Here is a 27,022-nt window from a genome sequence, read left to right on the forward strand (position 1 = left end):
CCAGTGAGCTCTGGGATTACTGGCTGGTATTGTACTGCCAGCTCCAGGGAGCTCTTGGCAGGCTGGGAATACCCAGTGAGCTCTGGGATTACTGGCTGGTATTGTACTGCCAGCTCCAGGGAGCGCTTGGCAGGCTGGGAATACCCAGTGAGCTCTGGGATTGCTGGCTGGTATTATACTGCCAGCTCCAGAGAGCTCATGGCAGGCTGGGAATACCCAGTGAGCTCTGGGATTACTGGCTGGTGTACTGCCAGCTCCAGGGAGCTCTTGGCAGGCTGGGTATACCCAGTGAGCTCTGGGATTACTGGCTGGTATCATACTGCCAGCTCCAGGGAGCTCTTGGCAGGCTGGGAATACCCAGTGAGCTCTGGGATTACTGGCTGGTATTATACTGCCAGCTCCAGGGAGCGCTTGGCAGGCTGGGAATACCCAGTGAGCTCTGGGATTACTAGCTGGTATTGTACTGCGAGCTCCAGGGAGTGCTTGGCAGGCTGGGAATACCCAGTGAGCTCTGGGATTACTGGCTGGTATTGTACTGCGAGCTCCAGGGAGTGCTTGGCAGGCTGGGAATACCCAGTGAGCTCTGGGATTACTGGCTGGTGTACTGCCAGCTCCAGGGAGCGCTTGGCAGGCAGGGAATACCCAGTGAGCTCTGGGATTGCTGGCTGGTATTATACTGCCAGCTCCAGGGATTGCTTGGCAGGCTGGGAATACCCAGTGAGCTCTGGGATTACTGGCTGGTATTATACTGCCAGCTCCAGGGAGTGCTTGGCAGGCTGGGAATACCCAGTGAGCTCTGGGATTACTGGCTGGTATTGTACTGCCAGCTCCAGCGAGTGCTTGGCAGGCAGGGAATACCCAGTGAGCTCTGGGATTACTGGCTGGTATTATACTGCCAGCTCCAGGGAGCGCTTGGCAGGCTGGGAATACCCAGTGAGCTCTGGGATTACTGGCTGGTATTATACTGCCAGCTCCAGGGAGCGCTTGGCAGGCTGGGAATACCCAGTGAGCTCTGGGATTACTGGCTGGTATTATACTGCCAGCTCCAGGGAGCTCTTGGCAGGCTGGGAATACCCAGTGAGCTCTGGGATTACTGGCTGGTATTGTACTGCCAGCTCCAGCGAGTGCTTGGCAGGCAGGGAATACCCAGTGAGCTCTGGGATTACTGGCTGGTATTATACTGCCAGCTCCAGGTAGCGCTTGGCAGGCTGGGAATACCCAGTGAGCTCTGGGATTACTGGCTGGTATTGTACTGCCAGCTCCAGCGAGTGCTTGGCAGGCTTGGAATACCCAGTGAGCTCGGGGATTACTGGCTAGTATTATACTGCCAGCTCCAGGGAGTTCTTTGCAGGCTGGGAATACCCAGTGAGCTCTGGGATTACTGGCTGGTATTATACTGCCAGCTCCAGGGAGCGCTTGGCAGGCTGGGAATACCCAGTGAGCTCTGGGATTACTGACTGGTATTGTACTGCCAGGTCCAGGAAGTGCTTGGAAGGCTGGGAATACCCAGTGTGCTCTGGGATTACTGGCTGGTATTGTACTGCCAGGTCCAGGGAGCTCTTGGCAGGCTGGGAATACCCAGTGAGCTCTGGGATTGCTGGCTGGTATTATACTGCCAGCTCCAGGGATTGCTTGGCAGGCTGGGAATACCCAGTGAGCTCTGGGATTACTGGCTGGTATTATACTGCCAGCTCCAGGGAGCTCTTGGCAGGCTGGAATACCCAGTGAGCTCTGGGATTACTGGCTGGTATTGTACTGCCAGCTCCAGGGAGCACTTGGCAGGCTGGGAATACCCAGTGAGCTCTGGGATTACTGGCTGGTATTATACTGCCAGCTCCAGGGAGCACTTGGCAGGCTGGGAATACCCAGTGAGCTCTGGGATTACTGACTGGTATTATACTGCCAGTTCCAGGGAGCACTTGGCAGGCTGGGAGTACCCACTGAGCTCTGGGATTGCTGGCTGGTATTATACTGCCAGCTCCAGGGAGTGCTTGGCAGGCTGGGAATACCCAGTGAGCTCTGGGATTACTGGCTGGTATTATACTGCCAGCTCCAGGGAGTGCTTGGCAGGCTGGGAATACCCAGTGAGCTCTGGGATTACTGGCTGGTATTATACTGCCAGCTCCAGGGAGTGCTTGGCAGGCTGGGAATACCCAGTGAGCTCTGGGATTACTGGCTGGTATTATACTGCCAGCTCCAGGGAGTGCTTGGCAGGCTGGGAATACCCAGTGAGCTCTGGGATTACTGGCTGGTATTGTACTGCCGGCTCCAGGGAGTGCTTGGCAGGCTGGGAATACCCAGTGAGCTCTGGGATTACTGGCTGGTATTATACTGCCAGCTCCAGGGAGTGCTTGGCAGGCTGGGAATACCCAGTGAGCTCTGGGATTACTGGCTGGTATTGTACTGCCAGCTCCAGGGAGCTCTTGGCAGGCTGGGAATACCCAGTGAGCTCTGGGATTACTGGCTGGTATTGTACTGCTAGGTCCAGGGAGCTCTTGGCAGGCTGGGAATACCCAGTGAGCTCTGGGATTGCTGGCTGGTATTATACTGCCTACTCCAGGGATTGCTTGGCAGGCTGGGAATACCCAGTGAGCTCTGGGATTACTGGCTGGTATTATACTGCCAGCTCCAGGGAGTGCTTGGTAGGCTGGGAATACCCAGGGAGCTCTGGGATTACTAGCTGGTATTATACTGCCAGCTCCAGTGAGCTCTTGGCAGGCAGGGAATACCCAGTGAGCTCTGGGATTACTGGCTGGTGTTCTGCCAGCTCCAGGCAGTGCTTGGCAGGCTGGGAATACCCAGTGAGCTCTGGGATTACTGGCTGGTATTATACTGCCAGCTCCAGGGAGTGCTTGGCAGGCTGGGAATACCCAGTGAGCTCTGGGATTACTGGCTGGTATTGTACTGCCAGCTCCAGGAAGTGCTTGGCAGGCTGGGAATACCCAGTGAGCTCTGGTATTGCTGGCTGGTATTATACTGACAGCTCCAGGGAGCGCTTGGCAGGCTGGGAATACCCAGTGAGCTCTGGGATTACTGGCTGGTGTACTGCCAGCTCCAGGGAGCTCTTGGCAGGCAGGAAATACCCAGTGAGCTCTGGTATTACTGGCTGGTATTATACTGCCAGTTCCAGGGAGCGCTTGGCAGGCTGGGAATACCCAGTGAGGTCTAGGATTACTAGCTGGTATTGTACTGCCAGCTCCAGGGAGCGCTTGGCAGGCTGGGAATACCCAGGGAGCTCTGGGATTACTGGCTGGTATTATACTGCCAGCTCCAGGGAGCGCTTGGCAGGCTGGGAATACCCAGTGAGCTCTGGGATTACTGGCTGGTATCATACTGCCAGCTCCAGGGAGCTCTTGGCAGGCTGGGAATACCCAGTGAGCTCTGGGATTACTGGCTGGTATCATACTGCCAGCTCCAGGGAGCTCTTGGCAGGCTGGGAATACCCAGTGAGCTCTGGGATTACTGGCTGGTATTATACTGCCAGCTCCAGGGAGCGCTTGGCAGGCTGGGAATACCCAGTGAGCTCTGGGATTACTAGCTAGTATAGTACTGCGAGCTCCAGGGAGTGCTTGGCAGGCTGGGAATACCCAGTGAGCTCTGGGATTACTGGCTGGTATTGTACTGCCAGCTCCAGGGAGTGCTTGGCAGGCTGGGAATACCCAGTGAGCTCTGGGATTACTAGCTGGTATTGTACTGCGAGCTCCAGGGAGCGCTTGGCAGGCTGGGAATACCCAGTGAGCTCTGGGATTACTGGCTGGTATTATACTGCCAGCTCCAGGGAGCGCTTGGCAGGCTGGGAATACCCAGTGAGCTCTGGGATTACTGGCTGGTATTATACTGCCAGCTCCAGGGAGCTCTTGGCAGGCTGGGAATACCCAGTGAGCTCTGGGATTACTGGCTGGTATCATACTGCCAGCTCCAGGGAGCTCTTGGCAGGCTGGGAATACCCAGTGAGCTCTGGGATTACTGGCTGGTATTATACTGCCAGCTCCAGGGAGCGCTTGGCAGGCTGGGAATACCCAGTGAGCTCTGGGATTACTAGCTGGTATTGTACTGCGAGCTCCAGGGAGTGCTTGGCAGGCTGGGAATACCCAGTGAGCTCTGGGATTACTGGCTGGTATCATACTGCCAGCTCCAGGGAGCTCTTGGCAGGCTGGGAATACCCAGTGAGCTCTGGGATTGCTGGCTGGTATTATACTGCGAGCTCCAGGGAGCGCTTGGCAGGCTGGGAATACCCAGTGAGCTCTGGGATTACTAGCTGGTATTGTACTGCGAGCTCCAGGGAGTGCTTGGCAGGCTGGGAATACCCAGTGAGCTCTGGGATTACTGGCTGGTATTATACTGACAGCTCTAGGGAGCTCTTGGCAGGCTGGGAATACCTAGTGAGCTCTGGGATTACTGGCTGGTATTATACTGCGAGCTCCAGGGAGTGCTTGGCAGGCTGGGAATACCCAGTGACCTCTGGGATTACTGGCCGGTATTATACTGCCAGCTCCAGGGCGCTCTTGGCAGGCTGGGAATACCCAGTGAGCTCTGGGATTACTGGCTGGTATTGTACTGCCAGGTCCAGGGAGCGCTTGGCAGGCTGGGAATACCCAGTGAGCTCTGGGATTACTGGCTGGTATTGTACTGCGAGCTCCAGGGAGCTCTTGGCAGGCTGGGAATACCCAGTGAGCTCTGGGATTACTGGCTGGTATTATACTGCCAGCTCCAGGGAGCTCTTGGCAGGCAGGGAATACCCAGTGAGCTCTGGGATTACTGGCTGGTATTGTACTGCCAGCTCCAGGGAGCTCTTGGCAGGCTGGGAATACCCAGTGAGCTCTGGGATTACTGGCTGGTATTGTACTGTCAGCTCCAGGGAGCGCTTGGCAGGCTGGGAATACCCAGTGAGCTCTGGGATTGCTGGCTGGTATTATACTGCCAGCTCCAGAGAGCTCATGGCAGGCTGGGAATACCCAGTGAGCTCTGGGATTACTGGCTGGTGTACTGCCAGCTCCAGGGAGCTCTTGGCAGGCTGGGTATACCCAGTGAGCTCTGGGATTACTGGCTGGTATCATACTGCCAGCTCCAGGGAGCTCTTGGCAGGCTGGGAATACCCAGTGAGCTCTGGGATTACTGGCTGGTATTATACTGCCAGCTCCAGGGAGCGCTTGGCAGGCTGGGAATACCCAGTGAGCTCTGGGATTACTAGCTGGTATTGTACTGCGAGCTCCAGGGAGTGCTTGGCAGGCTGGGAATACCCAGTGAGCTCTGGGATTACTGGCTGGTATTGTACTGCGAGCTCCAGGGAGTGCTTGGCAGGCTGGGAATACCCAGTGAGCTCTGGGATTACTGGCTGGTGTACTGCCAGCTCCAGGGAGCGCTTGGCAGGCAGGGAATACCCAGTGAGCTCTGGGATTGCTGGCTGGTATTATACTGCCAGCTCCAGGGATTGCTTGGCAGGCTGGGAATACCCAGTGAGCTCTGGGATTACTGGCTGGTATTATACTGCCAGCTCCAGGGAGTGCTTGGCAGGCTGGGAATACCCAGTGAGCTCTGGGATTACTGGCTGGTATTGTACTGCCAGCTCCAGCGAGTGCTTGGCAGGCAGGGAATACCCAGTGAGCTCTGGGATTACTGGCTGGTATTATACTGCCAGCTCCAGGGAGCGCTTGGCAGGCTGGGAATACCCAGTGAGCTCTGGGATTACTGGCTGGTATTATACTGCCAGCTCCAGGGAGCGCTTGGCAGGCTGGGAATACCCAGTGAGCTCTGGGATTACTGGCTGGTATTATACTGCCAGCTCCAGGGAGCTCTTGGCAGGCTGGGAATACCCAGTGAGCTCTGGGATTACTGGCTGGTATTGTACTGCCAGCTCCAGCGAGTGCTTGGCAGGCAGGGAATACCCAGTGAGCTCTGGGATTACTGGCTGGTATTATACTGCCAGCTCCAGGGAGCGCTTGGCAGGCTGGGAATACCCAGTGAGCTCTGGGATTACTGGCTGGTATTGTACTGCCAGCTCCAGCGAGTGCTTGGCAGGCTTGGAATACCCAGTGAGCTCGGGGATTACTGGCTAGTATTATACTGCCAGCTCCAGGGAGTTCTTTGCAGCCTGGGAATACCCAGTGAGCTCTGGGATTACTGGCTGGTATTATACTGCCAGCTCCAGGGAGCGCTTGGCAGGCTGGGAATACCCAGTGAGCTCTGGGATTACTGGCTGGTATTATACTGCCCGCTCCAGGGAGCACTTGGCAGGCTGGGAATACCCAGTGAGCTCTGGGATTACTGGCTGGTATTGTACTGCCAGCTCCAGGGAGCACTTGGCAGGTAGGGAATACCCAGTGAGCTCTGGGATTACTGGCTGGTATTGTACTGCCGGCTCCAGGGAGTGCTTGGCAGGCTGGGAATACCCAGTGAGCTCTGGGATTACTGGCGGGTGTACTGCCAGCTCCAGGGAGCGCTTGGCAGGCTGGGAATACCCAGTGAGCTCTGGGATTACTGGCTGGTGTACTGCCCGCTCCAGGGAGCGCTTGGCAGGCAGGGAATACCCAGTGAGCTCTGGGATTACTGGCTGGTATTATACTGCCAGCTCCAGGGAGCGCTTGGCAGGCTGGGAATACCCAGTGAGCTCTGGGATTACTGGCTGGTATTATACTGCCAGCTCCAGGGAGTGCTTGGCAGGCTGGGAATACCCAGTGAGCTCTGGGATTACTGGCTGGTATTGTACTGCCAGCTCCAGGGAGCGCTTGGCAGGCTGGGAATACCCAGTGAGCTCTGGGATTACTGGCTGGTATTGTACTGCCAGCTCCAGGGAGAGCTTGGCAGGCTGGGAATACCCAGTGAGCTCGGGGATTACTGTCTGGTATTGTACTGCCCGCTCCAGGGAGTGCTTGGTAGGCTGGGAATACCCAGTGAGCTCTGGGATTACTGGCTGGTATTATACTGCCAGTTCCAGGGAGCTCTTGGCAGGCTGGGAATACCCAGTGAGCTCTGGGATTACTGGCTGGTATTGTACTGCCAGGTCCAGCGAGTGCTTGGCAGGCTGGGAATACCCAGTGAGCTCTGGGATTGCTGGCTGGTATTATACTGGCAGCTCCAGGGAGCGCTTGGCAGGCTGGGAATACCCAGTGAGCTCTGGGATTACTGGCTGGTATTATACTGCGAGCTCCAGGGAGCTCTTGGCAGGCTGAGAATACCCAGTGAGCTCTGGGATTACTGGCTGGTATTGTACTGCCAGCTCCAGCGAGTGCTTGGCAGGCTGGGAATACCCAGTGAGCTCTGGGATTGCTGGCTGGTATTATACTGGCAGCTCCAGGGAGCGCTTGGCAGGCAGGGAATACCCAGGGAGCTCTGGGATTACTGGCTGGTATTGTACTGCCAGGTCCAGGGAGCTCTTGGCAGGCTGGGAATACCCAGTGAGCTCTGGGATTACTGACTGGTATTGTACTGCCAGGTCCAGGAAGTGCTTGGCAGGCTGGGAATACCCAGTGAGCTCTGGGATTACTGGCTGGTATTATACTGCCAGCTCCAGGGAGTGCTTGGCAGGCTGGGAATACCCAGTGAGCTCTGGGATTACTGGCTGGTATTATACTGCCAGCTCCAGGGAGCACTTGGCAGGCTGGGAACACCCAGTGAGCTCTGGGATTACTGGCTGGTGTACTGCCAGCTCTAGGGAGCGCTTGGTAGGCTGGGAATACCCAGTGAGCTCTGGGATTACTGGCTGGTGTACTGCCAGCTCCAGGGAGCTCTTGGCAGGCTGGGAATACCCAGTGAGCTCTGGGATTACTGGCTGGTATTATACTGCGAGCTCCAGGGCGTGCTTGGCAGGCAGGGAATACCCAGTGAGCTCTGGGATTTCTGGCTGGTATAGTACTGCCCGCTCCAGGGAGCACTTGGCAGGCTGGGAACACCCAGTGAGCTCTGGGATTACAGGCTGGTATTGTACTGCGAGCTCCAGGGAGTGCTTGGCAGGCTGGGAATACCCAGTGAGCTCTGGGATTACTGGCTGGTATTATACTGCGAGCTCCAGGGAGCGCTTGGCAGGCTGGGAATACCCAGTGAGCTCTGGGATTACTGGCTGGTATTATACTGCGAGCTCCAGGGAGTGCTTGGCAGGCTAGGAATACCCAGTGAGCTCTGGGATTACTGGCTGGTATCATACTGCCAGCTCCAGGGAGCTCTTGGCAGGCTGGGAATACCCAGTGAGCTCTGGGATTACTGGCTGGTATCATACTGCCAGCTCCAGGGAGCTCTTGGCAGGCTGGGAATACCCAGTGAGCTCTGGGATTACTGGCTGGTATTGTACTGCCAGCTCCAGGGAGCACTTGACAGGCTGGGAACACCTAGTGAGCTCTGGGATTACTGGCTGGTATTATACTGGCTGGGAATACCCAGTGAGCTCTAGGATTACTGGCTGGTATTATACTGCCAACTCCAGGGAGCTCTTGGCAGGCTGGGAATACCCAGTGAGCTCTGGGATTACTGGCTGGTATCATACTGCCCGCTCCAGGGAGCACTTGGCAGGCTGGGAATACCCAGTGAGCTCTGGGATTACTGGCTGGTATTATACTGCCCGCTCCAGAGAGCTCATGGCAGGCTGGGAATACCCAGTGAGCTCTGGGATTACTGGCTGGTGTACTGCCAGCTCCAGGGAGCTCTTGGCAGGCTGGGTATACCCAGTGAGCTCTGGGATTACTGGCTGGTATCATACTGCCCGCTCCAGGGAGCACTTGGCAGGCTGGGAATACCCAGTGAGCTCTGGGATTACTGGCTGGTATTATACTGCCCGCTCCAGAGAGCTCATGGCAGGCTGGGAATACCCAGTGAGCTCTGGGATTACTGGCTGGTGTACTGCCAGCTCCAGGGAGCTCTTGGCAGGCTGGGTATACCCAGTGAGCTCTGGGATTACTGGCTGGTATCATACTGCCAGCTCCAGGGAGCTCTTGGCAGGCTGGGAATACCCAGTGAGCTCTGGGATTACTGGCTGGTATTATACTGCGAGCTCCAGGGAGTGCTTGGCAGGCTGGGAATACCCAGTGAGCTCTGGGATTACTGGCTGGTATTGTACTGCGAGCTCCAGGGAGTGCATGGTAGGCTGGGAATACCCAGTGAGCTCTGGGATTACTGGCGGGTGTACTGCCAGCTCCAGGGAGCGCTTGGCAGGCTGGGAATACCCAGTGAGCTCTGGGATTACTGGCTGGTGTACTGCCCGCTCCAGGGAGCGCTTGGCAGGCAGGGAATACCCAATGAGCTCTGGGATTACTGGCTGGTATTATACTGCCAGCTCCAGGGAGCGCTTGGCAGGCTGGGAATACCCAGTGAGCTCTGGGATTACTGGCTGGTATTATACTGCCAGTTCCAGGGAGCTCTTGGCAGGCTGGGAATACCCAGTGAGCTCTGGGATTACTGGCTGGTATTATACTGCGAGCTCCAGGGAGCTCTTGGCAGGCTGGGAATACCCAGTGAGCTCTGGGATTACTGGCTGGTATTGTACTGCCAGCTCCAGGGAGCGCTTGGCAGGCAGGGAATACCCAGGGAGCTCTGGGATTACTGGCTGGTATTGTACTGCCAGGTCCAGGGAGCTCTTGGCAGGCTGGGAATACCCAGTGAGCTCTGGGATTACTGACTGGTATTGTACTGCCAGGTCCAGGAAGTGCTTGGCAGGCTGGGTATACCCAGTGAGCTCTGGGATTACTGGCTGGTATTATACTGCCAGCTCCAGGGAGTGCTTGGCAGGCTGGGAATACCCAGTGAGCTCTGGGATTACTGGCTGGTATTATACTGCTAGCTCCAGGGAGAGCTTGGCAGGCTGGGAATACCCAGTGAGCTCGGGGATTACTGTCTGGTATTGTACTGCCCGCTCCAGGGAGTGCTTGGTAGGCTGGGAATACCCAGTGAGCTCTGGGATTACTGGCTGGTATTATACTGCCAGTTCCAGGGAGCTCTTGGCAGGCTGGGAATACCCAGTGAGCTCTGGGATTACTGGCTGGTATTATACTGCGAGCTCCAGGGAGCTCTTGGCAGGCTGGGAATACCCAGTGAGCTCTGGGATTACTGGCTGGTATTGTACTGCCAGCTCCAGCGAGTGCTTGGCAGGCTGGGAATACCCAGTGAGCTCTGGGATTGCTGGCTGGTATTATACTGGCAGCTCCAGGGAGCGCTTGGCAGGCAGGGAATACCCAGGGAGCTCTGGGATTACTGGCTGGTATTGTACTGCCAGGTCCAGGGAGCTCTTGGCAGGCTGGGAATACCCAGTGAGCTCTGGGATTACTGACTGGTATTGTTCTGCCAGGTCCAGGAAGTGCTTGGCAGGCTGGGTATACCCAGTGAGCTCTGGGATTACTGGCTGGTATTATACTGCCAGCTCCAGGGAGCACTTGGCAGGCTGGGAACACCCAGTGAGCTCTGGGATTACTGGCTGGTGTACTGCCAGCTCTAGGGAGCGCTTGGCAGGCTGGGAATACCCAGTGAGCTCTGGGATTACTGGCTGGTGTACTGCCAGCTCCAGGGAGCTCTTGGCAGGCTGGGAATACCCAGTGAGCTCTGGGATTACTGGCTGGTATTATACTGCCAGTTCCAGGGAGCGCTTGGCAGGCTGGGAATACCCAGTGAGCTCTGGGATTTCTGGCTGGTATTATACTGCGAGCTCCAGGGAGTGCTTGGCAGGCAGGGAATACCCAGTGAGCTCTGGGATTACTGGCTGGTATTGTACTGCCCGCTCCAGGGAGCACTTGGCAGGCTGGGAACACCCAGTGAGCTCTGGGATTACTGGCTGGTATTATACTGCGAGCTCCAGGGAGTGCTTGGCAGGCAAGGAATACCCAGTGAGCTCTGGGATTTCTGGCTGGTATTGTACTGCCCGCTCCAGGGAGCACTTGGCAGGCTGGGAACACCCAGTGAGCTCTGGGATTACTGGCTGGTATTGTACTGCGAGCTCCAGGGAGTGCTTGGCAGGCTGGGAATACCCAGTGAGCTCTGGGATTACTGGCTGGTATTGTATTGCCAGCTCCAGGGAGCGCTTGGCAGGCTGGGAATACCCAGTGAGCTCTGGGATTACTGGCTGGTAATAATACTGCGAGCTCCAGGGAGTGCTTGGCAGGCTAGGAATACCCAGTGAGCTCTGGTATTACTGGCTGGTATTATACTGCCAGCTCCAGGGAGCTCTTGGCAGGCTGGGAATACCCAGTGAGCTCTGGGATTACTGGCTGGTATCATACTGCCAGCTCCAGGGAGCTCTTGGCAGGCTGGGAATACCCAGTGAGCTCTGGGATTACTGGCTGGTATTGTACTGCCAGCTCCAGGGAGCACTTGGCAGGCTGGGAATACCCAGTGAGCTCTGGGATTACTGGCTGGTATCATACTGCCAGCTCCAGGGAGCTCTTGGCAGGCTGGGAATACCCAGTGAGCTCTGGGATTACTGGCTGGTATCATACTGCCAGCTCCAGGGAGCTCTTGGCAGGCTGGGAATACCCAGTGAGCTCTGGGATTACTGGCTGGTATTATACTGCCAGCTCCAGGGAGCTCTTGGCAGGCTGGGAATACCCAGTGAGCTCTGGGATTACTGGCTGGTATCATACTGCCAGCTCCAGGGAGCTCTTGGCAGGCTGGGAATACCCAGTGAGCTCTGGGATTACTGGCTGGTATTATACTGCCAGCTCCAGGGAGCACTTGGCAGGCTGGGAATACCCAGTGAGCTCTAGGATTACTGGCTGGTATTATACTGCCAACTCCAGGGAGCTCTTGGCAGGCTGGGAATACCCAGTGAGCTCTGGGATTACTGGCTGGTATTATACTGCCAACTCCAGGGAGCTCTTGGCAGGCTGGGAATACCCATTGAGCTCTGGGATTACTGGCTGGTATCATACTGCCCGCTCCAGGGAGCACTTGGCAGGCTGGGAATACCCAGTGAGCTCTGGGATTACTGGCTGGTATTATACTGCCAGCTCCAGGGAGTGCTTGGCAGGCTGGGAATACCCAGTGAGCTCTGGGATTACTGGCTGGTATTATACTGCGAGCTCCAGGGAGTGCTTGGCAGGCTGGGAATACCCAGTGAGCTCGGGGATTACTGGCTGGTATTATACTGCGAGCTCCAGGGAGCACTTGGCAGGCTGGGAATACCCAGTGAGCTCTGGGATTACTGGCTGGTATTATACTGCGAGCTCCAGGGAGCTCTTGGCAGGCTGGGAATACCCAGTGAGCTCTGGGATTACTGGCTGGTATTGTACTGCCAGCTCCAGGGAGAGCTTGGCAGGCTGGGAATACCCAGTGAGCTCGGGGATTACTGTCTGGTATTGTACTGCCCGCTCCAGGGAGTGCTTGGTAGGCTGGGAATACCCGGTGAGCTCTGGGATTACTGGCTGGTATTATACTGCCAGTTCCAGGGAGCTCTTGGCAGGCTGGGAATACCCAGTGAGCTCTGGGATTACTGGCTGGTATTGTACTGCCAGGTCCAGCGAGTGCTTGGCAGGCTGGGAATACCCAGTGAGCTCTGGGATTGCTGGCTGGTATTATACTGGCAGCTCCAGGGAGCGCTTGGCAGGCTGGGAATACCCAGTGAGCTCTGGGATTACTGGCTGGTATTATACTGCGAGCTCCAGGGAGCTCTTGGCAGGCTGAGAATACCCAGTGAGCTCTGGGATTACTGGCTGGTATTGTACTGCCAGCTCCAGCGAGTGCTTGGCAGGCTGGGAATACCCAGTGAGCTCTGGGATTGCTGGCTGGTATTATACTGGCAGCTCCAGGGAGCGCTTGGCAGGCAGGGAATACCCAGGGAGCTCTGGGATTACTGGCTGGTATTGTACTGCCAGGTCCAGGGAGCTCTTGGCAGGCTGGGAATACCCAGTGAGCTCTGGGATTACTGACTGGTATTGTACTGCCAGGTCCAGGAAGTGCTTGGCAGGCTGGGAATACCCAGTGAGCTCTGGGATTACTGGCTGGTATTATACTGCGAGCTCCAGGGAGTGCTTGGCAGGCTGGGAATACCCAGTGAGCTCTGGGATTACTGGCTGGTATTATACTGCCAGCTCCAGGGAGCACTTGGCAGGCTGGGAACACCCAGTGAGCTCTGGGATTACTGGCTGGTGTACTGCCAGCTCTAGGGAGCGCTTGGTAGGCTGGGAATACCCAGTGAGCTCTGGGATTACTGGCTGGTGTACTGCCAGCTCCAGGGAGCTCTTGGCAGGCTGGGAATACCCAGTGAGCTCTGGGATTACTGGCTGGTATTATACTGCGAGCTCCAGGGCGTGCTTGGCAGGCAGGGAATACCCAGTGAGCTCTGGGATTTCTGGCTGGTATAGTACTGCCCGCTCCAGGGAGCACTTGGCAGGCTGGGAACACCCAGTGAGCTCTGGGATTACAGGCTGGTATTGTACTGCGAGCTCCAGGGAGTGCTTGGCAGGCTGGGAATACCCAGTGAGCTCTGGGATTACTGGCTTGTATTATACTGCGAGCTCCAGGGAGCGCTTGGCAGGCTGGGAATACCCAGTGAGCTCTGGGATTACTGGCTGGTATTATACTGCGAGCTCCAGGGAGTGCTTGGCAGGCTAGGAATACCCAGTGAGCTCTGGGATTACTGGCTGGTATCATACTGCCATCTCCAGGGAGCTCTTGGCAGGCTGGGAATACCCAGTGAGCTCTGGGATTACTGGCTGGTATCATACTGCCAGCTCCAGGGAGCTCTTGGCAGGCTGGGAATACCCAGTGAGCTCTGGGATTACTGGCTGGTATTGTACTGCCAGCTCCAGGGAGCACTTGGCAGGCTGGGAACACCTAGTGAGCTCTGGGATTACTGGCTGGTATTATACTGGCTGGGAATACCCAGTGAGCTCTAGGATTACTGGCTGGTATTATACTGCCAACTCCAGGGAGCTCTTGGCAGGCTGGGAATACCCAGTGAGCTCTGGGATTACTGGCTGGTATCATACTGCCCGCTCCAGGGAGCACTTGGCAGGCTGGGAATACCCAGTGAGCTCTGGGATTACTGGCTGGTATTATACTGCCCGCTCCAGAGAGCTCATGGCAGGCTGGGAATACCCAGTGAGCTCTGGGATTACTGGCTGGTTTACTGCCAGCTCCAGGGAGCTCTTGGCAGGCTGGGTATACCCAGTGAGCTCTGGGATTACTGGCTGGTATCATACTGCCCGCTCCAGGGAGCACTTGGCAGGCTGGGAATACCCAGTGAGCTCTGGGATTACTGGCTGGTATTATACTGCCCGCTCCAGAGAGCTCATGGCAGGCTGGGAATACCCAGTGAGCTCTGGGATTACTGGCTGGTGTACTGCCAGCTCCAGGGAGCTCTTGGCAGGCTGGGTATACCCAGTGAGCTCTGGGATTACTGGCTGGTATCATACTGCCAGCTCCAGGGAGCTCTTGGCAGGCTGGGAATACCCAGTGAGCTCTGGGATTACTGGCTGGTATTATACTGCGAGCTCCAGGGAGTGCTTGGCAGGCTGGGAATACCCAGTGAGCTCTGGGATTACTGGCTGGTATTGTACTGCGAGCTCCAGGGAGTGCATGGTAGGCTGGGAATACCCAGTGAGCTCTGGGATTACTGGCGGGTGTACTGCCAGCTCCAGGGAGCGCTTGGCAGGCTGGGAATACCCAGTGAGCTCTGGGATTACTGGCTGGTGTACTGCCCGCTCCAGGGAGCGCTTGGCAGGCAGGGAATACCCAGTGAGCTCTGGGATTACTGGCTGGTATTATACTGCCAGCTCCAGGGAGCGCTTGGCAGGCTGGGAATACCCAGTGAGCTCTGGGATTACTGGCTGGTATTATACTGCCAGTTCCAGGGAGCTCTTGGCAGGCTGGGAATACCCAGTGAGCTCTGGGATTACTGGCTGGTATTATACTGCGAGCTCCAGGGAGCTCTTGGCAGGCTGGGAATACCCAGTGAGCTCTGGGATTACTGGCTGGTATTGTACTGCCAGCTCCAGGGAGCGCTTGGCAGGCAGGGAATACCCAGGGAGCTCTGGGATTACTGGCTGGTATTGTACTGCCAGGTCCAGGGAGCTCTTGGCAGGCTGGGAATACCCAGTGAGCTCTGGGATTACTGACTGGTATTGTACTGCCAGGTCCAGGAAGTGCTTGGCAGGCTGGGTATACCCAGTGAGCTCTGGGATTACTGGCTGGTATTATACTGCCAGCTCCAGGGAGTGCTTGGCAGGCTGGGAATACCCAGTGAGCTCTGGGATTACTGGCTGGTATTATACTGCTAGCTCCAGGGAGAGCTTGGCAGGCTGGGAATACCCAGTGAGCTCGGGGATTACTGTCTGGTATTGTACTGCCCGCTCCAGGGAGTGCTTGGTAGGCTGGGAATACCCAGTGAGCTCTGGGATTACTGGCTGGTATTATACTGCCAGTTCCAGGGAGCTCTTGGCAGGCTGGGAATACCCAGTGAGCTCTGGGATTACTGGCTGGTATTATACTGCGAGCTCCAGGGAGCTCTTGGCAGGCTGGGAATACCCAGTGAGCTCTGGGATTACTGGCTGGTATTGTACTGCCAGCTCCAGCGAGTGCTTGGCAGGCTGGGAATACCCAGTGAGCTCTGGGATTGCTGGCTGGTATTATACTGGCAGCTCCAGGGAGCGCTTGGCAGGCAGGGAATACCCAGGGAGCTCTGGGATTACTGGCTGGTATTGTACTGCCAGGTCCAGGGAGCTCTTGGCAGGCTGGGAATACCCAGTGAGCTCTGGGATTACTGACTGGTATTATACTGCCAGCTCCAGGGAGCACTTGGCAGGCTGGGAACACCCAGTGAGCTCTGGGATTACTGGCTGGTGTACTGCCAGCTCTAGGGAGCGCTTGGCAGGCTGGGAATACCCAGTGAGCTCTGGGATTACTGGCTGGTATTATACTGCCAGCTCCAGGGAGCACTTGGCAGGCTGGGAACACCCAGTGAGCTCTGGGATTACTGGCTGGTGTACTGCCAGCTCTAGGGAGCGCTTGGCAGGCTGGGAATACCCAGTGAGCTCTGGGATTACTGGCTGGTGTACTGCCAGCTCCAGGGAGCTCTTGGCAGGCTGGGAATACCCAGTGAGCTCTGGGATTACTGGCTGGTATTATACTGCCAGTTCCAGGGAGCGCTTGGCAGGCTGGGAATACCCAGTGAGCTCTGGGATTTCTGGCTGGTATTATACTGCGAGCTCCAGGGAGTGCTTGGCAGGCAGGGAATACCCAGTGAGCTCTGGGATTACTGGCTGGTATTGTACTGCCCGCTCCAGGGAGCACTTGGCAGGCTGGGAACACCCAGTGAGCTCTGGGATTACTGGCTGGTATTATACTGCGAGCTCCAGGGAGTGCTTGGCAGGCAAGGAATACCCAGTGAGCTCTGGGATTTCTGGCTGGTATTGTACTGCCCGCTCCAGGGAGCACTTGGCAGGCTGGGAACACCCAGTGAGCTCTGGGATTACTGGCTGGTATTGTACTGCGAGCTCCAGGGAGTGCTTGGCAGGCTGGGAATACCCAGTGAGCTCTGGGATTACTGGCTGGTATTGTATTGCCAGCTCCAGGGAGCGCTTGGCAGGCTGGGAATACCCAGTGAGCTCTGGTATTACTGGCTGGTATTATACTGCCAGCTCCAGGGATTGCTTGGCAGGCTGGGAATACCCAGTGAGCTCTGGGATTACTGGCTGGTATCATACTGCCAGCTCCAGGGAGCTCTTGGCAGGCTGGGAATACCCAGTGAGCTCTGGGATTACTGGCTGGTATCATACTGCCAGCTCCAGGGAGCTCTTGGCAGGCTGGGAATACCCAGTGAGCTCTGGGATTACTGGCTGGTATTATACTGCCAGCTCCAGGGAGCTCTTGGCAGGCTGGGAATACCCAGTGAGCTCTGGGATTACTGGCTGGTATCATACTGCCAGCTCCAGGGAGCTCTTGGCAGGCTGGGAATACCCAGTGAGCTCTGGGATTACTGGCTGGTATTATACTGCCAGCTCCAGGGAGCACTTGGCAGGCTGGGAATACCCAGTGAGCTCTGGGATTACAGGCTGGTATTATACTGCCAACTCCAGGGAGCTCTTGGCAGGCTGGGAATACCCAGTGAGCTCTAGGATTACTGGCTGGTATTATACTGCCAACTCCAGGGAGCTCTTGGCAGGCTGGGAATACCCAGTGAGCTCTGGGATTACTGGCTGGTATTATACTGCCAACTCCAGGGAGCTCTTGGCAGGCTGGGAATACCCATTGAGCTCTGGGATTACTGGCTGGTATCATACTGCCCGCTCCAGGGAGCACTTGGCAGGCTGGGAATACCCAGTGAGCTCTGGGATTACTGGCTGGTATTATACTGCCAGCTCCAGGGAGCGCTTGGCAGGCTGGGAATACCCAGTGAGCTCTGGGATTACTAGCTGGTATTGTACTGCGAGCTCCAGGGAGTGCTTGGCAGGCTGGGAATACCCAGTGAGCTCTGGGATTACTGGCTGGTATTATACTGCGAGCTCCAGGGAGTGCTTGGCAGGCTGGGAATACCCAGTGAGCTCGGGGATTACTGGCTGGTATTATACTGCGAGCTCCAGGGAACACTTGGCAGGCTGGGAATACCCAGTGAGCTCTGGGATTACTGGCTGGTATTATACTGCGAGCTCCAGGGAGCTCTTGGCAGGCTGGGAATACCCAGTGAGCTTTGGGATTACTGGCTGGTATTATACTGACAGCTCCAGGGAGCGATTGGCAGGCTGGAAATTACCCAGTGAGCTCTGGGTTTGAGGGAGATTGATTCCATGAGTCCTGCAGTAGACGGTAATGCGAAGAAGGATACGCATGGCACGGGGCGCGCAGGTGCAGTTGCTGTCGATTTATAAGTCGGCGGTAATTATACTAGCTGGCGGTGGGAAAGCGGGGGATCGTGCGGTACAGGACCGCTGCTGGGGGCTTGAGGAAGCCCCAGCTAAGTGAAACTGTTTCTTTTAAACTAATATTCAGTTCCGCTGTAAGATTCACTATATTCTCTTAAGAGCCCTGGTTGTTTTTGCTAACATGTTTTTGTATGAGCTGAAGCAGTTCAGATGAAACAATGAACAGCAGGTTAATATTGGAGTTGCTGCTGTTTAGCTTGTGTCATGCAGTTCAGACTCCTAGAGGCTGGGGCACTGGCAGGGAGAAAGGCCTCTTCCTGCGGTGGCCGGTATCAGGAATCATTCTACAGGGATAGAATAAGCTGCACAACCTGCATGGGTCTAGAAGAGAACGTGGAGGAGGGCTGGAGAGAAATGTCCTGTACACACAGACGTTATGACCTTTATGATGAACCAGCATCAGTCACTCTTCTGCTGTCTTTTCTAGGCACTGATTAGAGCTCTGGTTGAATTCACTTCTGACGTGGCTGAAAAGCGAAGATTGCAAGAGTTGTGTAGCAAGCAAGGCAGCTCTGATTATAATCGCTTCATCAGAGACCCCTCGGCCACTATTGTAGACCTGCTTACTGCCTTTCCCAGCTGCATGCCGCCTCTGGGCCTGCTGATAGGTAAGTTATTAGGAGACAAAGACCTACCACTATTGGGGTATTATATAATAAACTAGCTGATTGCCCGGCGTTGCCCGGATATGTATTTGGCTGGTGTCGGCTCCACTCACTTTTTCTAACCCTAACATACAATTACTCAGTGACCACGTTTGTGAGCTTTGTGGTCTTTGGCATCAATAATTTGCATTGAAATGAAAAAACCTGATTGGCTGAATTTGAACCCCAGTCACCCAATGACCAACTGTAGCAGGTTTGAGGCTTGTGCCATTAGCAGTGCAAGAATGGTAGCAATTAAATGTTTCCCTTGAAAATAAACAGGTGAATTTTGATTGGCTATTATAGGCTCCATCCACTTCCCTGAATATTTATCTCAGTCACCCAGTGACCATCTGGGGAGAGTTTGGGAACCCTGCCATAAACAGTGTAAGAAGGGCTGCAGTTTACACTTTCCCAGTGAAATTTGGTTTTGGCTCCGCCTACTTTTTGTAACCTGAACACAAAGTCACTACTCAATGACCAAGTTTGTGAGCTTTGGGGTCCTTGGCATCAATAATTTGTATTTTCCCATGAAATGAAACAAATCAGATTCACTGTTTGTGGCTCTGTCCCCTTTTCTGAATTTGATCCCCAGTGACCCAATGACCAACTGTACCAGGTTTGATACTTGTGCCATTAACAGTGCAAGAATGGCAGCAATTTTAATATTCTCCTTGAAAAGTGACATGTGATTTTTGATTATCTTTTTTAGGCTCTACCCACTTTTCTGAATATTAATCCCAGTCACCCAGCAACCAGCTATGCTAAGTTTGAGAGCCCTGCCATTAACAGTGAAGAAGGGCTGCAGTTTACAATTTCCCAGAAAAATCTGTTTTTGACTCCACCCACTTTTTGTAACCTTGACACACAGTCACTACTCAATGACCAAGTTTGTGAGCTTTTGGGTTCCTGGCATCAAAATTGTGCGTATGGAAGCAGTTTATTCAGCAAAGAAATCTGGCTGTTTTTGGCTCCGCCCCTTTACTGAATTTGAACCCCAGTCACTCAACGGCCAACCGTAGAAGGTTTGAGGCCTCTGCCATTAACAGTGTAAGAATGGCTGCAGTTTCAATATTCCCCTTGAAAATCAATAGGTGAATTTTGATTGGCTCTTGTAGGCTCCACCTACTTTTCCGAATATTAATCCTAGTCACCCAGTGACCAACTGTGTCAAGTTTGAGAACCCTGCCATTAAAAATGTAAGAAAAGCTGCAGTTTATTTTTCCCCATGTATAAAGTTAGTTGTTTTGGCTCCGCCCACTATTTCTAACCTTGACATACAGTCACTCAATGACCGTTTTTATGAGCTGTGTGGGGTCTTTGGCATAAATAAGTTGCATTTTACCATTGAAACTAAACAAATTTGATTGGCTGTTTTTGGCCCACTCCCTTTTAAGAGAATTTAAAACCCAGTCTCCCAGTGACTGACTGTACCGGATTTGAGGCCTCTGCGATTAAGAATGTATGAATGGCAGCTATGTAAATATTCCCCTTGAAAATCAAAAGGTGAATTTTGATTGGCTGCTGTAGGCTTCACCCACTTTCCTGAATATTAGTCCCAGTCACCCAGTGGCAAACTGTGTCAAATTTGAGAACCCTGCCAATAACAGAATGGCTGAAAGCAATCTAACAAATCTGATTGGCTGTTTGTGGCTCCACCCACTTTAGTGAATTTGGACCCCAGTCACCAAGTGACTGACTGTACCAGGTTTGAGACCTCTGCCATTAAGAGTGTAAAAATGGTAGCAATGTAAATATTCCCCTTGAAAATCAATAGGTGAATTTTGATTGGCTGTTGTAGGCTCCACCCACACTTCTGAATATTAATCCCAGTCACCCAGTGGCCAATTGTGTCAAGTTTGTGTCTGCAATGAAGCTCTTGCTGTAGTTGTGTGATGGTCGTCCTATGTTTGGCAGGATTCTAAGCTCTAAAGCCCTCTCTTTAGTGGTTGTGTGTCCTCCTAGTGTCTGCAATGAAGCTTTTGCTGTAGTTGTGTGATGGTCGTCCTGTGTTTGGCAGGATTCTCAGCTCTGAAGCCCTCTCTTTAGTGGTTTTGTATCCTCCTTGTGTCTGCAATGAAGCTCCTGCTGTAGTTGTGTGATGGTCGTCCTGTGTTTGGCAGGATTCTCAGCTCTGAAGCCCTCTCTTTAGTGGTTGCGTGTCCTCCTAGTGTCTGCAATGAAGCTCTTGCTGTAGTTGTGTGATGGTCGTCCTATGTTTGGCAGGATTCTCAGCTCTGAAGCCCTCTCTTTAGTGGTTGTGTGTCCTCCTAGTGTCTGCAATGAAGCTCCTGCTGTAGTTGTGTGATGGTCGTCCTGTGTTTGGCAGGATTCTCAGCTCTGAAGCCCACTCTTTAGTGGTTGTGTGTCCTCCTAGTGTCTGCAATGAAGCTCCTGCTGTAGTGTGATGGTCATCCTCTGTTTGGCAAGATTCTCAGCTCTGAAGCCCTCTCTTTAGTGGTTGTGTGTCCTCCTAGTGTCTGCAATGAAGCTCTTGCTGTAGTTGTGTGATGGTCATCCTCTGTTTGGCAGGATTCTCAGCTCTGAAGCCCTCTCTTTAGTGGTTGTGTGTCCTCCTAGTGTCTGCAATGAAGCTCTTGCTGTAGTTGTGTGATGGTCGTCCTCTGTTTGGCAGGATTCTCAGCTCTGAAGCCATCTCTTTAGTGGTTGTGTGTCCTCCTAGTGTCTGCAATGAAGCTCTTGCTGTAGTTGTGTGATGGTCGTCCTGTGTTTGGCAGGATTCTCACCTCTGAAGCCCTCTCTTTAGTGGTTGTGTGTCCTCCTAGTGTCTGCAATGAAGCTCCTGCTGTAGTTGTGTGACGGTCGTCCTGTGTTTGGCAGGATTCTCACCTCTGAAGCCCTCTCTTTAGTGGTTGCGTGTCCTCCTAGTGTCTGCAATGAAGCTCCTGCTGTAGTGTGATGGTCGTCCTGTGTTTGGCAAGATTCTCAGCTCTGAAGCCCTCTCTTTAGTGGTTGTGTGTCCTCCTAGTGTCTGCAATGAAGCTCTTGCTGTAGTTGTGTGATGGTCGTCCTGTGTTTGGCAGGATTCTCAGCTCTGAAGCCCTCTCTTTAGTGGTGGTGTGTCCTCCTAGTGTCTGCAATGAAGCTCTTGCTGTAGTTGTGTGATGGTCGCCCTGTGTTTGGCAGGATTCTCAGCTCTGAAGCCCACTCTTTAGTGGTTGTGTGTCCTCCTAGTGTCTGCAATGAAGCTCTTGCTGTAGTTGTGTGATGGTCGCCCTGTGTTTGGCAGGATTCTCAGCTCTGAAGCCCACTCTTTAGTGGTTGTGTGTCCTCCTACAACAACAACAACAAATAACATTTGTAAAGCGCTTTTCTCCCGTGGGACTCAAAGCGCATAAGCATGGCTCAGACCATCGTGGTACAGAGGAAGACATTTTATAAGTCTGGAAATGCCAGGCTAAACAGGTAGCTTTTCAGTCTGGATTTGAATAGCTCCAGGGATGGTGCTGTCTTTACTGGGTGTGGTAGGGAGTTCCAGAGAGTAGGGGCAGCATGGCAGAAGGCTCTATCTCCAGATTTTTTGAGGTGCACTCTGGGAGTGACCAAGTTTACAGAACTTGCTGATCTGAGGTTGTGAGAGGTGTGGTGCAGCTTTAGCAAGTCCTTCATGTATCCAGGGCCCAGACTGTGCAGGGATTTGAATGTCAGCAGTCCAATTTTGAAGAGTATTCTCCATTCTACTGGTAGCCAGTGCAGTGAGCGAAGGATCGGTGTAATGTGACAGTGGCGAGGCTGGTTTGTTAGCAATCTGGCAGCAGAATTCTGCACTAATTGCAGACGACGCAGGTCCTTTTTGGGGAGGCCAACATAAAGGGCATTGCAGTAGTCCAGTCGTGATGTGATGAAGGCGTGGACTAGGGTTGGAAGATCCTCTGGGGGAATCAGATGTTTAATCTTTGCAATGTTCTTCAGATGAAAGAAGGAGGATTTAACTACAGATGAAATTTGGTTTCTGAAACTCAATTCCCCATCGATTAGTACTCCAAGGCTGCGCACAAGGTTGGAGCTGTTTATGTCTGAATTCCCAATCCTGATTGGTGTTGCTTTAGGATAGAGCTGTTTTGATGGCGGGCACTAGTGTCTGCAATGAAGCTCTTGCTGTAGTTGTGTGATGGTCGTCCTGTGTTTGGCAGGATTCTCAGCTCTGAAGCCCTCTCTTTAGTGGTTGTGTGTCCTTCTAGTGTCTGCAATGAAGCTCTTGCTGTAGTTGTGTGATGGTCGTCCTGTGTTTGGCAGGATTCTTAGCTCTGAAGCCCTCTCTTTAGTGGTTGTGTGTCCTCCTAGTGTCTGCAATGAAGCTCTTGCTGTAGTTGTGTGATGGTCGTCCTGTGTTTGGCAGGATTCTCAGCTCTGAAGCCCTCTCTTTAGTGGTTGTGTGTCCTCCTAGTGTCTGCAATGAAGCTCTTGCTGTAGTTGTGTGATGGTCGTCCTGTGTTTGGCAGGATTCTCAGCTCTGAAGCCCTCTCTTTAGTGGTTGTGTGTCCTCCTAGTGTCTGCAATGAAGCTCTTGCTGTAGTTGTGTGATGGTCGTCCTGTGTTTGGCAGGATTCTCAGCTCTGAAGCCCTCTCTTTAGTGGTTGTGTGTCCTCCTAGTGTCTGCAATGAAGCTCTTGCTGTAGTTGTGTGATGGTTGTCCTGTGTTTGGCAGGATTCTCAGCTCTGAAGCCCTCTCTTTAGTGGTTGTGTGTCCTCCTAGTGTCTGAAATGAAGCTCTTGCTGTAATTGTGTGATGGTCGTCCTGTGTTTGGCAGGATTCTCAGCTCTGAAGCCCTCTCTTTAGTGGTGGTGTGTCCTCCTAGTGTCTGCAATGAAGCTCTTGCTGTAGTTGTGTGATGGTCGTCCTGTGTTTGGCAGGATTCTCAGCTCTGAAGCCCTCTCTTTAGTGGTTGTGTGTCCTCCTAGTGTCTGCAATGAAGCTCTTGCTGTAGTTGTGTGATGGTCGTCCTGTGTTTGGCAGGATTCTCAGCTCTGAAGCCCTGTCTTTAGTGGTTGCGTGTCCTCCTAGTGTCTGCAACGAAGCTCTTGCTGTAGTTGTGTGATGGTCGTCCTGTGTTTGGCAGGATTCTCAGCTCTGAAGCCCTGTCTTTAGTGGTTGCGTGTCCTCCTAGTGTCTGCAATGAAGCTCTTGCTGTAGTTGTGTGATGGTCGTCCTGTGTTTGGCAGGATTCTCAGCTCTGAAGCCCTCTCTTTAGTGGTTGCGTGTCCTCCTAGTGTCTGCAATGAAGCTCTTGCTGTAGTTGTGTGATGGTCGTCCTTTGTTTGGCAGGATTCTCAGCTCTGAAGCCCTCTCTTTAGTGGTTGCGTGTCCTCCTAGTGTCTGCAATGAAGCTCTTGCTTTAGTTGTGTGATGGTCGTCCTCTGTTTGGCAGGATTCTCAGCTCTGAAGCCCTCTCTTTAGTGGTTGTGTGTCCTCCTAGTGTCTGCAATGAAGCTTTTGCTGTAGTTGTGTGATGGTCGTCCTGTGTTTGGCAGGATTCTCAGCTCTGAAGCCCTCTCTTTAGTGGTTGTGTGTCCTCCTAGTGTCTGCAATGAAGCTCTTGCTGTAGTTGTGTGATGGTCGTCCTGTGTTTGGCAGGATTCTCAGCTCTAAAGCCCTCTCTTTAGTGGTTGTGTGTCCTCCTAGTGTCTGCAATGAAGCTCTTGCTGTAGTTGTGTGATGGTCGTCCTGTGTTTGGCAGGATTCTCAGCTCTGAAGCCATCTCTTTAGTGGTTGTGTGTCCTCCTAGTGTCTGCAATGAAGCTCTTGCTGTAGTTGTGTGATGGTCGTCCTGTGTTTGGCAGGATTCTCAGCTCTGAAGCCCACTCTTTAGTGGTTGTGTGTCCTCCTAGTGTCTGCAATGAAGCTCCTGCTGTAGTGTGATGGTCATCCTCTGTTTGGCAAGATTCTCAGCTCTGAAGCCCTCTCTTTAGTGGTTGTGTGTCCTCCTAGTGTCTGCAATGAAGCTCTTGCTGTAGTTGTGTGATGGTCGTCCTCTGTTTGGCAGGATTCTCAGCTCTGAAGCCATCTCTTTAGTGGTTGTGTGTCCTCCTAGTGTCTGCAATGAAGCTCTTGCTGTAGTTGTGTGATGGTCGTCCTCTGTTTGGCAGGATTCTCAGCTCTGAAGCCATCTCTTTAGTGGTTGTGTGTCCTCCTAGTGTCTGCAATGAAGCTCTTGCTGTAGTTGTGTGATGGTCGTCCTGTGTTTGGCAGGATTCTCACCTCTGAAGCCCTCTCTTTAGTGGTTGTGTGTCCTCCTAGTGTCTGCAATGAAGCTCCTGCTGTAGTTGTGTGACGGTCTGCCTGTGTTTGGCAGGATTCTCACCTCTGAAGCCCTCTCTTTAGTGGTTGCGTGTCCTCCTAGTGTCTGCAATGAAGCTCTTGCTGTAGTTGTGTGATGGTCGCCCTGTGTTTGGCAGGATTCTCAGCTCTGAAGCCCACTCTTAAGTGGTTGTGTGTCCTCCTACTACAACAACAACAACAAATAACATTTGTAAAGCGCTTTTCTCCCGTGGGACTCAAAGCGCATAAGCATGGCTCAGACCATCGTGGTACAGAGGAAGAAATTTTATAAGTCTGGAAATGCCAGGCTAAACAGGTAGCTTTTCAGTCTGGATTTGAATAGCTCCAGGGATGGTGCTGTCTTTACTGGGTGTGGTAGGGAGTTCCAGAGAGTAGGGGCAGCATGGCAGAAGGCTCTATCTCCAGATTTTTTGAGGTGCACTCTGGGAGTGACCAAGTTTACAGAACTTGCTGATCTGAGGTTGTGAGAGGTGTGGTGCAGCTTTAGCAAGTCCTTCATGTATCCAGGGCCCAGACTGTGCAGGGATTTGAATGTCAGCAGTCCAATCTTGAAGAGTATTCTCCATTCTACTGGTAGCCAGTGCAGTGAGCGAAGGATCGGTGTAATGTGACAGTGGCGAGGCTGGTTTGTTAGCAATCTGGCAGCAGAATTCTGCACTAATTGCAGGCGACGCAGGTCCTTTTTGGGGAGGCCAACATAAAGGGCATTGCAGTAGTCCAGTCGTGATGTGATGAAGGCGTGGACTAGGGTTGGAAGATCCTCTGGGGGAATCAGATGTTTAATCTTTGCAATGTTCTTCAGATGAAAGAAGGAGGATTTAACTACAGATGAAATTTGGTTTCTGAAACTCAATTCCCCATCGATTAGTACTCCAAGGCTGCGCACAAGGTTGGAGCTGTTTATGTCTGAATTCCCAATCCTGATTGGTGTTGCTTTAGGATAGAGCTGTTTTGATGGCGGGCACTAGTGTCTGCAATGAAGCTCTTGCTGTAGTTGTGTGATGGTCGTCCTGTGTTTGGCAGGATTCTCAGCTCTGAAGCCCTCTCTTTAGTGGTTGTGTGTCCTTCTAGTGTCTGCAATGAAGCTCTTGCTGTAGTTGTGTGATGGCCGTCCTGTGTTTGGCAGGATTCTTAGCTCTGAAGCCCTCTCTTTAGTGGTTGTGTGTCCTCCTAGTGTCTGCAATGAAGCTCTTGCTGTAGTTGTGTGATGGTCGTCCTGTGTTTGGCAGGATTCTCAGCTCTGAAGCCCTCTCTTTAGTGGTTGTGTGTCCTTCTAGTGTCTGCAATGAAGCTCTTGCTGTAGTTGTGTGATGGTTGTCCTGTGTTTGGCAGGATTCTCAGCTCTGAAGCCCTCTCTTTAGTGGTTGTGTGTTCTCCTAGTGTCTGCAATGAAGCTCTTGCTGTAGTTGTGTGATGGTCGTCCTGTGTTTGGCAGGATTCTCAGCTCTGAAGCCCTCTCTTTAGTGGTTGTGTGTCCTCCTAGTGTCTGCAATGAAGCTCTTGCTGTAGTTGTGTGATGGTCGTCCTGTGTTTGGCAGGATTCTCAGCTCTGAAGCCCTCTCTTTAGTGGTTGTGTGTCCTTCTAGTGTCTGCAATGAAGCTCTTGCTGTAGTTGTGTGATGGTCGTCCTGTGTTTGGCAGGATTCTCAGCTCTGAAGCCATCTTTTTAGTGGTTGTGTGTCCTCCTAGTGTCTGCAATGAAGCTCTTGCTGTAGTTGTGTGATGGTTGTCCTCTGTTTGGCAGGATTCTCAGCTCTGAAGCCCTCTCTTTAGTGGTTGTGTGTCTTCCTAGTGTCTGCAATGAAGCTCTTGCTGTAGTTGTGTGATGGTCGTCCTGTGTTTGGCAGGATTCTCAGCTGTGAAGCCCTCTCTTTAGTGGTTGTGTGTCCTCCTAGTGTCTGCAATGAAGCTCTTGCTGTAGTTGTGTGATGGTCGCCCTGTGTTTGGCAGGATTCTCAGCTCTGAAGCCCACTCTTTAGTGGTTGTGTGTCCTCCTAGTGTCTGCAATGAAGCTCTTGCTGTAGTTGTGTGATGGTCGTCCTGTGTTTGGCAGGATTCTCAGCTCTGAAGCCCTCTCTTTAGTGGTTGTGTGTCCTCCTAGTGTGTGCAATGAAGCTCTTGCTGTAGTTGTGTGATGGTCGTCCTGTGTTTGGCAGGATTCTCAGCTCTAAAGCCCTTTCTTTAGTGGTTGTGTGTCCTAGTGTGTGCAATAAAGCTCTTGCTGTAGTTGTGTGATGGTCGTCCTG

At 53.3% G+C, this 27,022-nt stretch overlaps 1 protein-coding gene across 1 annotated transcript in view; it reads left to right on the forward strand.

The window, feature by feature from the left end:
* Positions 1-27,022, forward strand: part of MTRR (5-methyltetrahydrofolate-homocysteine methyltransferase reductase) — a 361,300-nt gene that overhangs the window by 212,014 nt on the left and 122,264 nt on the right. The window contains exon 9 of the mRNA XM_068238238.1: positions 18,259-18,439. Coding sequence (XP_068094339.1) covers positions 18,259-18,439 — 181 coding nt within the window. The remainder of the gene's footprint in view (positions 1-18,258; positions 18,440-27,022) is intronic.

This window comes from Hyperolius riggenbachi, chromosome 5 (genome assembly GCF_040937935.1).
Source record: "Hyperolius riggenbachi isolate aHypRig1 chromosome 5, aHypRig1.pri, whole genome shotgun sequence".
NCBI lineage: Eukaryota > Metazoa > Chordata > Amphibia > Anura > Hyperoliidae > Hyperolius > Hyperolius riggenbachi.